This window comes from Aethalodelphis obliquidens, unplaced genomic scaffold (genome assembly GCF_003676395.1).
Source record: "Aethalodelphis obliquidens isolate GAN/ISIS:26980383/991018 unplaced genomic scaffold, ASM367639v1 scaffold42, whole genome shotgun sequence".
NCBI lineage: Eukaryota > Metazoa > Chordata > Mammalia > Artiodactyla > Delphinidae > Aethalodelphis > Aethalodelphis obliquidens.
Window position 1 is genome coordinate 8,062,310 of NW_020837986.1, and position 14,121 is coordinate 8,076,430.

The 14,121-nt window shown below is 52.3% G+C and overlaps 1 protein-coding gene across 1 annotated transcript in view; it reads left to right on the forward strand.

Annotated features, from left to right (window-relative positions):
- Nucleotides 1-13,565, forward strand: part of TGM2 (transglutaminase 2) — a 32,363-nt gene extending 18,798 nt beyond the window's left edge. Inside the window, exons 7-13 of the mRNA XM_027078045.1 lie at nucleotides 117-252; nucleotides 1,159-1,262; nucleotides 2,842-3,084; nucleotides 5,114-5,386; nucleotides 9,690-9,850; nucleotides 10,838-10,974; nucleotides 11,680-13,565. Coding sequence (XP_026933846.1) covers nucleotides 117-252; nucleotides 1,159-1,262; nucleotides 2,842-3,084; nucleotides 5,114-5,386; nucleotides 9,690-9,850; nucleotides 10,838-10,974; nucleotides 11,680-11,830 — 1,205 coding nt within the window. The 3' untranslated portion in view covers nucleotides 11,831-13,565. The remainder of the gene's footprint in view (nucleotides 1-116; nucleotides 253-1,158; nucleotides 1,263-2,841; nucleotides 3,085-5,113; nucleotides 5,387-9,689; nucleotides 9,851-10,837; nucleotides 10,975-11,679) is intronic.
- Nucleotides 13,566-14,121: the final 556 nt, after the last annotated feature.

Here is a 14,121-nt window from a genome sequence, read left to right on the forward strand (position 1 = left end):
ACCAGTGTGCAGTGCTCCCTGGGGTACAGATGGGCACGTGGAGGCCCAAGCAGAGCAGATGTGTCTAGGGCCTCAGCTCATCCCCTAAGCTCTCTCCACTGTGTCCCCCGACCCAGTGCTGCGGTGCCTCGGCGTCCCCACCCGCGTCGTGACCAACTATAACTCGGCCCACGACCAGAACAGCAACCTGCTCATCGAGTACTTCCGCAATGAGTTTGGGGAGATCCAGAGTGACAAGAGCGAGATGATCTGGTGAGGGGGGCGCTCAGTGGGAAGGATCCCCTGGAGAGGAAACTTGGGGCGATTTCTCAGAGGAGGTCACATTTGAACTGGGTTTAAAAGTTCAACAGTATTTGGACAAAAGGAAGCGGGCCTTGGAGAGGCTCCAGGACGGGGACAGCAGGAGCAAAGGCCAAGAGGAAGGAAAGTCAATGCAGGGAGCATGAAAGGGCATCAGGGAGAACACACCGTCCGGGGTCTGCACTGCCAGGCTGGGGGTCTGGTCTTGATTCCAGAGGCTTCAGACTGGAGAGGGGTGTGCTGATGACCGGGGGGACAGATCGGAAGCAGGGGGCGGGGCTGTGGTCCAGGTGGGTGGTGGTGGGGTCTGAATCCAGGCAGAGCCTGTGAGCTGAAAAAGAAGGAAGAGTCGGGGCTTCCCTGGTGGCGCAGTGTTTGAGAGTCCGCCTGCCGATGCAGGGGACACGGGTTCGTGCCCCGGTCCGGGAAGATCCCACATGCCGCGGAGCGGCTGGGCCCTTGAGCCATGGCCGCTGAGCCTGCGCGTCCGGAGCCTGTGCTCCGCAACAGGGAGAGGCCACAGCAGTGAGAGGACCGCGTACCGCACCAAAAAAAAAAAAAAAAAAAAAAAAAACAACAGCAGCAAAAAAAAAAAAAGAAGGAAGAGTCGAGAAATTAGGAGGTCTGGTCAGCTGGGCATGCAGAGCCACTGAGAGGGGAAAGGAGTTGGGGAGAGGGGTTGAGGACTCCCAGTGTAGTTGGGAGCACCCGACTGGGGCCCCCAGAGGAAGAGCAAAGTGTGGTGGGGGACGTTCTGGGGTCAGCTTAGGACAAGGCGAGTGTGGACAGCCCGCAGGAGGTGACCGTGAACGTTTGCATGAGAGTCCTGGTCCACGTTCTGCTTTGTTTCCCCAACAGGAACTTCCACTGCTGGGTGGAGTCGTGGATGACCAGGCCTGACTTGCAGCCGGGATACGAGGGGTGGCAGGCCCTGGACCCCACGCCCCAGGAGAAGAGCGAAGGTGGGTTGGCAGGTGTGGCCCCATTACCGAGATGAAGTAACAGAGGCTGGAGGGGACCCACCCAGCAGAGGGGCTCCTCAGCTGGAGAGGGGCAGAGCTGGGATGCTAACCCAGGTCTGGCTGACTCCAAAGAACATTGAGTGTTGGGGGACCTCATTGATATTTTATAAAACACCTCTTTTATAATTTGAAAAGTAATTCATGCACATTGTGGAAAACAGAAAATATAGAGAAGCACAGAGAAAAAAAGTCAAATAGCATCTTTGTCCTCTTCCCCCCAAGAAATTTCATTAACATTCACACACAGCTTCCAATAATTTCAAATGAATCCTTCCTCAGAATAATATTTTAAATACACACAATATAACACCTAGGTTTCAATTACATTGCAATATAGTTATCAAAAATTTTTAAATAAATTTGTGATATAGTAATATATGCTCTATATAACAAGATTTATTAGTAGAATCAATAAGTTCCATAATTTTGTGGTAGAGATGAATGCAATCTATATTTCCGGTTATCTGTAACAACTATAAAGAGAGATAAAAATATCTGTGGTTCTTATGAGTGACAAGTCATAAGTGCACCTAAGACTGTGGTTTTTGGTCTTTCACAGTCGAAGGAAGTGAAAATAATGATGTAATTTTTTCCCATCCAAGTTTATGAACTCCTGAATTCTATTTGCTGCACCTTGGGGGTTCCATGGACCCCAGGTTAAGAACTCTTCCTGCACATGGTCTTTCATCCTGGCCCTGTCACTTCTCCATATATCATTAGCATTTCTCTATCAGACAGTTTTCTGTGATTTTAATTTTAATTTAATGTTACCACATTCCATCAAATGGACGCACTGGAATATAGCTACCAAGCCTCTAGTCCTCAACATTTAAATTTGTGACCAGTTTGAGGCAGTGGTACACCACACCCAGATAAACATCTAGCCCTCTGGTTCATTTCGTTAGCACACACTCCCTGAGTCAGTGTCAGACACTGACTGCTACTCTCAGTCTGGGCAGGAAACCAGACAGACACACACCCTTGTAAAGTATTGCCTACAGTTGGCTTCCTCATTTCCTTAAGTGCCTTGGGATACATTTCTGTTTATCAAACACATAGAAATAAGTGTTTGCCAATCCTCATTAGGTAGGTACAAATATCCCCACGTGAAGCCAGGACTCAGAGAAGTTAAGTGACTTCTCCAAGGTCACACAGCTAATAAGAGACTGAGCTTTGAACCCCAGAAGCTGGGTTCCAGGGTCCCCTGGAATTCTTTTTTTTTTTTTTTTTTTTTGTCTTGTTGCATGCCGTGTAAGATCTCAGTTTCCCAACCAGGGGTTGAACCCCAGGGCCCTGGCAGTGAAAGCGCAGAGTCCTAAACACTAGACCACCAAGGAACTCCCTCCCCTGGAATTCTTAATTCTTACCTGATGCTGCCTTCTTAGAAATGGAATCCCTGAGTCAAAGGCTATATGGTCTCTAGGTTTTCGGCTACGTGTGGTTGAATTGTGGAAGATTCTGGAGGTACCACCCTCCCCTCAGCCCAGGCTCGTCTTACCCTTCTCCTCCTCCCAACCAGGGACATACTGCTGTGGCCCGGTTCCCGTTCGTGCCATCAAGGTGGGCGACCTGAGCACCAAGTACGACGCCCCTTTCGTCTTTGCCGAGGTCAACGCCGACGTGGTGGACTGGATCCGGCAGGATGATGGGTCCATGCACAAGTCCATCAACCACTCCCTGGTCGTGGGGCAGAAGATCAGCACAAAGAGCGTGGGCAGAGACGAGCGGGAGGACATTACCCACACCTACAAGTACCCGGAGGGTAGGGGCCCTCGGCTCATCACAGCCTTGAGGATAAGCAGCTTGTTTACCAGCCCAGAGGGCGTGTGAGTGTGTGTGTGTGCGTGTGTGTGTGTGTGTGTGTGTGTGTGTGTGTGGTGTGGTGTGTTTTCTGGCAGCTTGCAAACAACAATGATCTGTAGGTTACTCTCCATTTCAAGAAATTCCTTAGAATCAGATGCAAACTTGACAAACACCCTGGGGGCAGGGGGACAGTGGTAAAGGATCATTCATTTAGGAAAAGAATTCTATATTCCACAAAAAGATTTCATTGGGTTTTTAAGCCTCACTTTCTTTGTTGGTTTGACTCAGTAAAACTGAAAGGGATGGCTGTTATACAAGAGAGGCTTTCATCTTCACAGAAAAATCATGATGTCCATGTTGTTTAACAGAGCTTATTAGTGGTGGGAGCTCCAACAATAGATGGTCAATTCCATGCTTTTTTTTTTTATCTTTATTTTATTTATTTGGCTGCACTGGGTCTTAGCTGCGGCATGCGTGATCTTTAGTTGTGGCATGCGGGATCTTTAGTTGCAGCATGAGGGATCTAGTTCCCCGACCAGGGATCAAAGCCGGGCCCCTTGCATTGGGAGCACGGAGTCTTAACCACTGGACCACCAGGGAGGTCCCTCCATGCTTTTTTTTTTTTTTTTTTTTTCCGGTACGCGGGCCTCTCACTGTTGTGGCCTCTCCCGTCGTGGGGCACAGGCTCCGGACGCACAGGCTCAGTGGCCATGGCTCACGGGCCTAGCCGCTCCGCGGCATGTGGGATCTTCCTGGACCGGGGCACGAACCCGCGTCCCCTGCATCAGCAGGCGGACTCTCAACCACTGCGCCACCAGGGAAGCCCCCTCCATGCTTTTTTATTGCAACGTATTTGTGCTGAAGAGGCTTGGAAGTCCAGAGGGGCCAGGAAGAGAAGTTCCTGGAACTCTGTAGTGTTAATTGTTTTAGCATTTCACACACAGGTGGGGAAGTGGGCATGAAGGTAGATTGGAAAGGTTTAAAGAGAAATGGACCAAAAGAAACTTAATAAGATGGGCTCAATCAGACACAAAGATGAAGCTTCTTTCTGCTACTAATATTAAATCAATAGTGGGGAAAAGATGTGGTTTATTTTAAAAATTGAATTTGAGCACATCCAATGGCCAGTTCAATAGACAGATATTTTCTAAGCATCTACGGTGTGCCAAGCACAGTAGGGTTCACAGAAGTGACTAAGAAACCACAGGCTTTATCTGACCCCCGTTGACTCTCCAGGGCTGACTTGGGATTGGGTATTAAGTGGCCGTGCTCCAGTGGGAAGGGCTAAAACAGAAGGAAAAGATGCTTTCCCCGGCCTCTGAAAGGTCTAGAGCTGATGATTTGATAGAAGAAATAAATATGTACCCAACAACACTGGGGACAAAAATAAAAGGCACATGGGGAGAAGTAAATGGAATATAAAGCAGGGAGCAGTCATTCCTGCTGGAAAGCTCAACAGGTAGAGAAGGAGGGAAAGGATTTCAGGTAGAAGTGGTCCCTGTGCAAAATGCTTAGAGGTGAGAAAGTTCTCATTGTATCAGTGCCTACTAGGCACCAAACACTGTTGTAGGCATTGGGTATGACTTCAGATTAAGTAAAACACAGTCTTAGTCCTCAAGAGGCTTGAGAGTGTAAGCATATGAACAGAAAAAAAACCTGGTGGGCCAAAACACCGTGACAGGCAATAGGCAGCTATGAAACTCCAAAAGACATTGTGACTCTTTCATCCTGGGAAAGGAGGAGTCAGAGAAGGTGTCCTGGAAGAGGGGTCATTTGGGGATGGGTCTTGAGGGATGTATAGGAGCTCACTTGTGGAAAGTAAATAAAATACTCTTTCCTCCTCCTGGCACAGTAATGTAAAGAAGGGGCTCCCTCAGGGGGTGCTCTGAGTCACCAGAACTCTGAGAAGCTAGCTTGCCCTGCTACCAGCCTCCTTCTCATTGATCCCCCTTCCAGCTGTGATGAAGCTCTCTTCCCTGTCCCCACAGGGTCCGCAGAGGAGAGGGAAGCCTTCACAAGGGCCAACCGCCAGAACAAACTGGCTGATAAAGAGGAGACAGGGGTGGCCATGAGGATCCGTGCAGGCCAGGGCATGAACAGGGGCAGCGACTTCGACGTCTTTGCCCACATCACCAACAACACTGCCGAGGACCACGCTGGCTGCCTCCTGCTCTGTGCCCGCACCGTCAGCTACAACGGGATCCTGGGACCCAAGTGTGGCACCAAGGACCTGCTCAACTTTTCCCTGGAGCCTTTCTCTGGTAAGGCCCTGTGTTCCTGGAGCAGCTGTTGACCACCCTGACGACATGCTAGGTCGTGCCCTGAGAGCTGAACGTGTGCCATCTACCTCACAGACACTCCCATTGCCCTCACTGTGGGTCAGGCCCTGTCCTCGGCACTTTATAAATAGCAACCCAGTTCCTTCTTATAACAAAAGTAGGAGGTGGATTCTTTTATGGTCCCATTTTCCAGATGAGAAGACTGAGCACAGAGAGGTTAAGTAACTTCCCCAAGGCCACACAGGAAGTGACAGGACGGAGACTTGAACCTGTACTCGTAGCAACTATTCTATTTCATTCCATCTCATCTTCGCAGGACCCCTGACTGCTTTCCCAGACTCTCTGCTGCCCCTTCCAGCAAATTCCTTTCCTCCGTCTCCAGCAACTCACACTACAGGTGCCTCTCCCCAGAGCCCCTTTGAGAACCTCTCCTATTTCTCTGGAGGTTCTCAGGCTCAGAGAGAAGAGATTCAAGACCAGCACTACCCAGAGAACTTTCTGTGATATAAGGATGTCCTGTATCTGCGTTGTCCGGTATGGTGGCCACTAGCTCCATGTGGCTATTGTGCACTTGCAGTGTGGCTGGTGTAATTACGGGACTAAAGTTTTAATTTCACTTAAACAGCCGCATGTGGCCGGAAGCTGCCATACTGGACAGTGTGGCTCTAACAGTGATAGGAAAGGAAAAGCCCTGATCTTCTCCTCTTCCATGGCTCCAGTGCCTGGCCCGACCTCCCTGGGAGCAGATCCCCTTCCCCGTTTGGGGCTGAAATGATGTCAGTAGCTCACCCAGCCCTCAACCCTGGGCAGAGCCTCTGTCGCTCTGGCTTCTTGGTCGGACGCCTGCACAGTCATCGTCCCCTTGATCCCTTTTTTCACTGCTGGCTTTGTCACCACTACTGGTTATCTCCCTAAAATTAAGCTGGAGACCCTGAGAGGGGTTGCGGCAGCCGAGGTCACTTAGGGAGGCAGCACGGAGCCCAGTCTCCTATCCCCCCCAGCAGCCCATTCTCTGTTCCTGCACTTGGAGCTTGTGGGCATGGGGAGGGCAGGGGGGTCTTCGAGTTGGGAGAGGACCCGGGGTCAGCATGATCTGAGTAGAACATCAGTCAACCCTGGGGCCCCTATCTCAGGGCCACCTCAGGCACCCTGGAGCCACACGCCGGGACAGAGCAGACCCTCTGTCAGGGTCCCTGAGCAGCAGCAAACTCTGGGGCAGAGCCACGTGGCACCAGGGCTGGGGCCCCAACACTTATGCTGCTAAAAGGCGTGTTCGGAGGCCAGACTTGGCTTTGAATCTGGCCTCTCCCACCTTCTATTATTAATATTAATTTTGGCTGCGCCATGTGGCGTGTGGGATCTCAGTTCTCTGACCAGGGATCCAACCTGTGCCCCCTGCATTGGGAGCTTGGAGTCTTAACCACTGGACCACCAGGGAAGACCCTCTCCCGCCTTCTAGATGTATAACCTTGGGCCTTGAATCACACTCATCCATCACATGGGGCATTAGCATGCCCCTCATGGGCTGCAAAGGAGATGTGTGTTCAGGAAAGATCTGGAAAGTGTATGATGGTGCCTGGACACGGCGGGGCTCTTCACTGTTCGCTGAGCAAGCGCCAACAGGTGTGGGGAGGCCGAAAAGCATCTTTCCTGAACCTGCTGTGCCAGGCAATGGTCTCAGGGCCGGGCTCAGTGCTTCCTGAGTCACTGCCAGCCTTGCTGGTGTGCAGAGGACTCAGCTCTCATCTCCACAGCCAGGCCCCGAGTCAGGGGCAGGGCTCCATCCCTACAGGTGTGTGGGGTGGTCAGGATACCGAGGTCCTAGTTCCTGCAATTCTGCCCACAGGATGTGGGCTCCTGGGTATTTCTCTTCTCCATTCCAGGCCCCGGGTTCCCCATTTGTACAAAGGCTGGCTCATCTTTGAAGAGCCCTTCCAGCCCCTTTGTGTGAATGCACACGTGTCAGTTCTTCCTCACGCTCAGAACCGCTTCAAAGGGAGGAAGTGCCTTTCCTGGAATGTGTATCATAAGGTGAACTCCAGCCTGAGCCAGGGATGCCAGAACAACTTCCACCCAGGCTGCTGTTGAGTTACCCTTTGCCTCCCAGATACCCTCAGGCCCTTCGCAGCATTCTGCTTCAGCCACAGCCGCCAGGGTTTCTTCCTGGGGATGTGTTCACAGCGGAGGGGTCCCTCCTGCTACGGAGACCTCTGAGGGGCACAGCCTGTCGGGAGAGGGCAGAGAAGGGCAGTGGTACTGCGTGTTGCCCTCAGGTGGGGCTAGGCCAGGATGCTCTATTGAGGCTTCCAAGGCCAAAGTCAACCTGAAAGTGATTCTCCCACCCTGTGAGACCCTGAACTTTGGCTGAGTTGCGGTTATTCTTTGATGATAAGATCTGGGGGATTTCCATGTGCTAGCGGACAGGAAGCCAGGCCTAGGACAGCTGAACTGAATCCAGCTGACCCCACCCCGCCTCCTTGCTCTCTTCCTTCCTGCCACCCACCCCTTCTCTCTCTCTGGATACCCTCACCCCTCCAGGTGGGTCATGAGGAATGCAGGCAGCGTGATCTCTGTGATGATCAAAGGAATCATCTAAGGAATGAATAGACACTAACCGCAAATGTTTCCCTCCTTCAGCCAGCATCTGGCCCGAAGCCAAGGCCAAGGCCAAGGCCCCTGGCCTGTAGACAGCAGTTCTCAAAGGTCCAGCCCCACCCTGGCCTAAGCCTCCTGGAAAAGTTAACAGCTGGGGCCACCTCCTCCAGGCTCCTGGAGGACAATGGTTTCCTTCTTTCCTGTGGAGCTGGTCAGAGTTTCTACTCTGCTCCACCAGGTCCTGACCCTGGAATTTTCACTCCTTTTTCGCAGAAGCTTTGGTTTTTTTTTTTTTCCCCCCACGCCATCTGAGCAGAGGTTGGGGCAGATCCACCCCAGGAATGAGTGACTAGAGGGCTGGGCACACATTTTCCAGAGAGTGGGACGGGGAACACCAATGTGCCCAGCCAGGACCTGGACCTTGACTCATGCAGAGAGAAGGTGACCATCTGCTTGGGCCTTCACGGCCCTAGAGATGACCTCCCAACGGGTGCTCACTGGCCCGGGCACCCCAGACCCTTGCTAACCTCCCTCTTTAACAGTAAGCTCAGGTCTCAAACTCAGAGTCCTCAGCAGATGAGAATATCGGCCCGAATTGAATAAACATGACTTTGTTTGCTGGTGTTTGTTTTTACCAGCTTCCTTCTACTTATGGTAAATGAGGCAGGTTTTCTGCAAATAATGATGAAAAGGTTCCTTAAGCAAAAAAGGTTAAAAAGTGTAAAGTGAGGGGACTGAAAGAAAAATTATTTACTGAGGAGTTACTCAGACATGTGAAAAATCACATGAATGGCTGGAGTTTGGGAAACGCTGGTCTAGTGCAGGGACGGAGGGGACAGATGGCAGAAAAAGAAGAAACAGCATCTCCCATCATGGCACTGGGATAGTGAGGAGAGGTTGGCTGGGCTCCATGGAGCCCCAAGACCATCCCTCCAACATTGTTGTTTGATGGGGGGAAGTCCGAGGAGCAGAAGGGATTTTTCCCAAGGTTCCCTGCGACCGAGTGAACAAGCAGGGCCTGTGGAGAATCAGTCCTGTGCCCGTTTCACTGCTCCTTTCTGCCTCCTGTAAGCTGACCCCTGGTGCCCTAAGGCTTCAGTGTTCTTGTCAGAGAAATGGGGCTGCAATCCACACTTTGCTTCTCTGCAGCGGGAGGGGTTGGCCCTGCCGGCTTTTTTCTCACCCCTATCACTTGTGTGGCTTTTGCTCTGAAATGACCTCTGGTCTTAGCTCTGCCCAGCGGGTGCCAGATGTCCCAGGGAACAGAGAAGGAACAGAGAGGGGAGGTCATCTTCCCAGGCTCACACAGTCAGACGGTGGCCAAGCAGGGCCAGCTCTCCTGATCTGAACACTTACTGGCAGAAGTGTTTCTTCATCTGTAAATGGGTACAATTCTACCGACCTCATGGGGGGAAATGGAGGTCCTGAGAGGTGGAGTGACTTGCCCAGCATCCTCAGTCAGCGAAGGGCAGAAGCAGGATTAAAGCCCAAGCCTCTCCTCCCCACTTCCTCCCTGGGAGCCTTGGAGACAGGGCAGGTGAGGGAAAGTGCTGGGACATGCCCCTCCATTCACCAGCTGTGTGACCTCGAGTTCATTCCTTGCCCTCTCTGTGCCTTGTGGAGATGCCATAGGAGAGGTGGGGGCCACGATTCAGATGTCATGAGTGCTCTCCCCTCTCCCCTCCTGCAGAGAAGAGCATTCCCCTTCGAATCCTCTACGAAAAGTATTGTGACTACCTGACCGAGTCGAACCTCATCAAGGTGCGGGGCCTGTTCGTCGAGCCAGCTGCCAACAGCTACCTGCTGGCTGAGAGGGACATCTACCTGGAGAATCCAGAAATCAAGATCCGGGTAAGGGCTGGCTGGGTCCCTGGACAGGTCCCCACACGTGCATGCACCTCCCTCCCTGCAACCTCAAGATCTCCGATGCCCCAGGTTCCTCAGATGCTAGGTTCATCAAAGAAAAGCATCATGAAGCAGAATTTGGGACTCACAGCCTCTAGGAATGAATCCTAAAATCCCAGAGTAGTAGGATCATGGCACTTAGGGATCTCAGACTCGTGGACCCTTAAAAGCTAAACTACTAATGCTAGATTCCCAGGTCCTGGGGCCCTGGTGGGGCAGGAGGGGATGTGTTGTTAAGGGCACAGACGCTGGAGTCCATTTATTCATCTATACAATGGGTGTTGTAAAGATTAAATGTGAGTCTACAGGAAGCACATAGAACCACATCCAGCACGTTATGAGGGCTCAGTAAAAACTGACTATTCTCATCACCAACTTCATGGTCACCATAGTGATTCACCTGGAGGAGTCACAGCCCCAGATCCCCAAATGCTGCAGTTACAAATAAATGGTAAAGAGCAGAGCAGGAGGGAGTGAGCACTGTGTGCCAGACAGTCTGCTAGGAGCTTGCACATATTAGCTCAGTTAATCCTCATGAGAACCCTGCAGTCAGGCATTTCTGTTCTATGAAGAAACCAAGGCTCAGAGAGGGTAGTAACTTTGCCAAGGTCACACAGTGAGAAAGGGTCAGAGATCAGCCTGGCTCCAAAGACTCTGATCTTTCCACCCTAGACCCTAGAATGAGGGAGGCATTTTACACATCCTGTGGGTTGCGTGGAGCCTCACTTCAGCTCCATGAAGGAGGCCTGGGCAGGTGTCATCATCTGTGTTTTCCACATGAGGCGAGGAATGTTAGCGGCGGAGCTGGGCAGACATTGGGCCAAACTGCAGCAAAGATGGAGATGGCCCAGTTGGGACCCTGCATGCCCTTGAGGGGCTGTGGGCTGCTCTCCCTCCGTGCTGCCCCTGACATCTGCCCCATGCCTCCTCTAGATCCTGGGAGAGCCCAAGCAGAATCGCAAGCTGGTGGCTGAGGTGTCCCTGTGGAACCCGCTCACCGTGCCGCTGTCAGGCTGCACCTTCACCGTGGAGGGGGCGGGCCTGACCAAGGAGCAGAAGACCGTGGAAATGTAAGTGCTGGTCCCTCCAGCTTGGGGGCCTGGGAGCAGAGGGCAGATGCTGCGGGGGGAAGGGCGCCCTCCGGCACTGAACCCAGGCCCGTAACCCCCTCTTCTCCCTTTCCACACACCTGCCTAATATTCCCCCGTGTCTACGCCCAAATACCCACGCGTTAGCTGCGTTCTGTGCACATGTGTTCACAAACCTAAACAGGTACACATTCGCTAAGCACCCACCTCGGGACACCCGAGTCCTCACATGCACACAGGTGTACATGCGTGCCTGTGTGGTGTACCCTCATGGATACATATTTATATATACGTACACTTACAAGCATACACACTTCTTGTTTTTCACTTTTTCATTGTAATTTATATAGAGTAAAGCATACAAGTCACGTATGTACAGTTCAATGCATTTTCATGCATGTGGTCACGTGAGCATCCGCACTCTTACCCCCAAGCACACCATCCACTTCCATGTACACACACACACACACACACACACAAACACACCAGCCCCTCTACACACAGGAGGGCAGACGGCCCAGGCCTTCGGAGAGTGGTGAGCGGGACCCATTGTATTCTGTCGGCACAAAGCTATACATCCATGGAGTTTCTAGGCTAAGATCTCAGTAGTCACGTGTCATCCTGGCCTGTCCCCATTGTGGGGACCAGGCCAGGGCCCTGATCTCACCCTCTTTCTCTCTCTCCCAGCCCACACCCCGTGGAGGCGGGGGAGGAAGTCAAGGCGAGGGTGGACCTGCTGCCCCTGAACGCGGGCCGCCACAAGCTGGTGGTGAACTTCGAGAGCGACAGGCTGAAGGCCGTGAAGGGCTTCAGGAATGTCATTGTTAACACCTCCTAAGGGCCCCCATGCCAGCCGAGGGCCCCCAACTTGACCCCAATCTTTATCCCAAGGTAATGAGCAAAATTTGCCCCTTATTGGGCCCCAGACCCCAGGGCACGGTGGGCTGCCTATGGGGCCTCTTTGGAATCAAATGTACTTCCGGCCCATATGGTCCCCCTGAGCCTGGCTCCCCACCTCCCTCACCTGTGAGGAATGTTTTGTGCCTCCACAGTAGGAGCCCTGATCTTGGCTGACTGGGCCTGGGGGGTGGGCCGGGGAGGAGGGACTCCAGCCTCCCTTCCCAGCCCAGATGCCATTTGGAAAGCCACTGACCACCTGCCATATTGTTTGATCAACTCCAGAGCCCCTTCCCTGGGAGCAGGCAAAAAACAGTGTGCCCAGTGACCAGATCAAGGAACTCAGCTCCCTGGGGTGTCCTGAACCCCTTCCCCAGATTGTGCCCAGGCCCCAGGGGCCGTTGGCAGAGCCTGAGCAGGTGCAGATCAAGAGGGTCCCAGGAATAGTCCAGACCCAAGCTCCCCCCACATCCCAGCAGCCCTGGCCCAACAGTACCCCCGCACGCCGCAATTGTGAGGCACCTACTAAGTGCTTCCTGGGCTCACACGGCCACCAACCCATTTAATTGCCATGGAAAACTGCAGAGTGGGAGCCACTTTCTCAGTGAGGAGACTGCAGCTTGGAGAAGGGAGGTGGCCCGCCCTGCACCGCTGGATAGTTGCAAGGCTGCTTAATATGAAGGTGCAGGAATGGAGCCAGGCCTTCTGACTCTGAGTCCAGGGCCCCGTTCACCACACCAGCCCTGACCTGACTGTCAGAGAGGCCATCTGGGGCCTGATCAAAAAGGATCCAGTTCGGATGAGGAGGTGGGGAGGTAATTGGAGGGGTTAGAGCCCTGGGTTTGAGCCCCAAGTCTGGCCAGCCACTGCCTTCCCCTCTCTGGGCCTCAGTCTGCTCATCGGTCACAGTGGTTGAACCAGCTCATCTCCAAGGCCCCTTCAGCTCTGCACTTCTGGTGCCTTATATGACTCAGCCTTGCCAATGACATTGAGTCTTACTCCCTGGCTTCACAGAACCTTAGGTCACAGGCCAGGATGTTTTGGAGAATGAGACCATGACCATGACCACCTTCCTGCCCCCAGCCCTGTCTGAGTCCCCCACCTGTGCCCAGGCATCTTCCTTCAGAGCCCAGTTCTAGGGGAAAAGAGCCCCGGAGGCCCCTGACCTACCCATGACCCCACCCACCACAATGTGTAGACTTCACAGGAGCCTTAGTTGCCTGTGCTGGTCACTCACCAACAAGGCTGGCATCTCAGCCAACCCCTCTTTGAAGAGCCAGGGCCCTAGAACACAGCCTTTGCCCCTGACTAAGCTCGGGGACCCCACAAGTTGCCATCTCTGACTTTACCACTCATTCTCTCCATGTGACTGGGCCTCCCTCAGCCTGGAAGAGGGAAGTGGGGAGAATTCTGTATCTGGAGTGGGGTCAAAGACTCCAGAGTCCCCCAAATCCCAGAGAGGGATTTGGGGAAAGTCACGCTGATGCACTTAGAACTTTCTGCTTTGCACAGGAAGAAGCACTTGAGCCGAAATATATATGTTCTATTCTGTATACATATTGCTCGATTTCTCTATGGTTTTATAAATACTTCTGGGTTCCAAGCAAGCAGTAGATGTGCTTTTGAGCCACAAAGAGCAAGTACTGAAATAAAAGAGTTTATTTTTCACATTCAAACCAGGTCTGGTCTGTTCGCTGCATGCTTTTGAGGAGAGTGGGTGGGTGAGCTCACTTAACATCTGGACCAGCCACTTCCTGCCTAAGAGCCTTTCCCTAGCCTCAGCGCCGCCCTCAGATCTAAACTTTACTGGCATTCAATGCTCTACAACTGTCCAGCTCCACCTCCAGCCTCTTCTCCAAACAAACCATGTTCAGACCAGAATGAACTGCCTGTATCTCTTCTAACATCCTGTGTACTTGTCAACCTCTTAGCTTGGAGTGCCCCTCTTTTTCCTTACCCAGCTTGTGAACTCCTATTCATCTTATAATGCTTAACACTAAAGTCATCCCTTCTGTGAAGCCTACCCAGATTTCTTCTCAGAACCCTGGAACATGGACAACTCAAACATTTATCACAGTGACTTTTAGTTCCATGTTGATATACCTGTCCCGCTCCCCATCCTGTCTGAAGTCCCAAGGGCAGAGACCAAGAATCTCTTAAACAGACACTAATAAATGCTGGATCAATGTGTTTCAACTCAGCTCCCATAAGACCAGTACTGTCCAGTAGAAA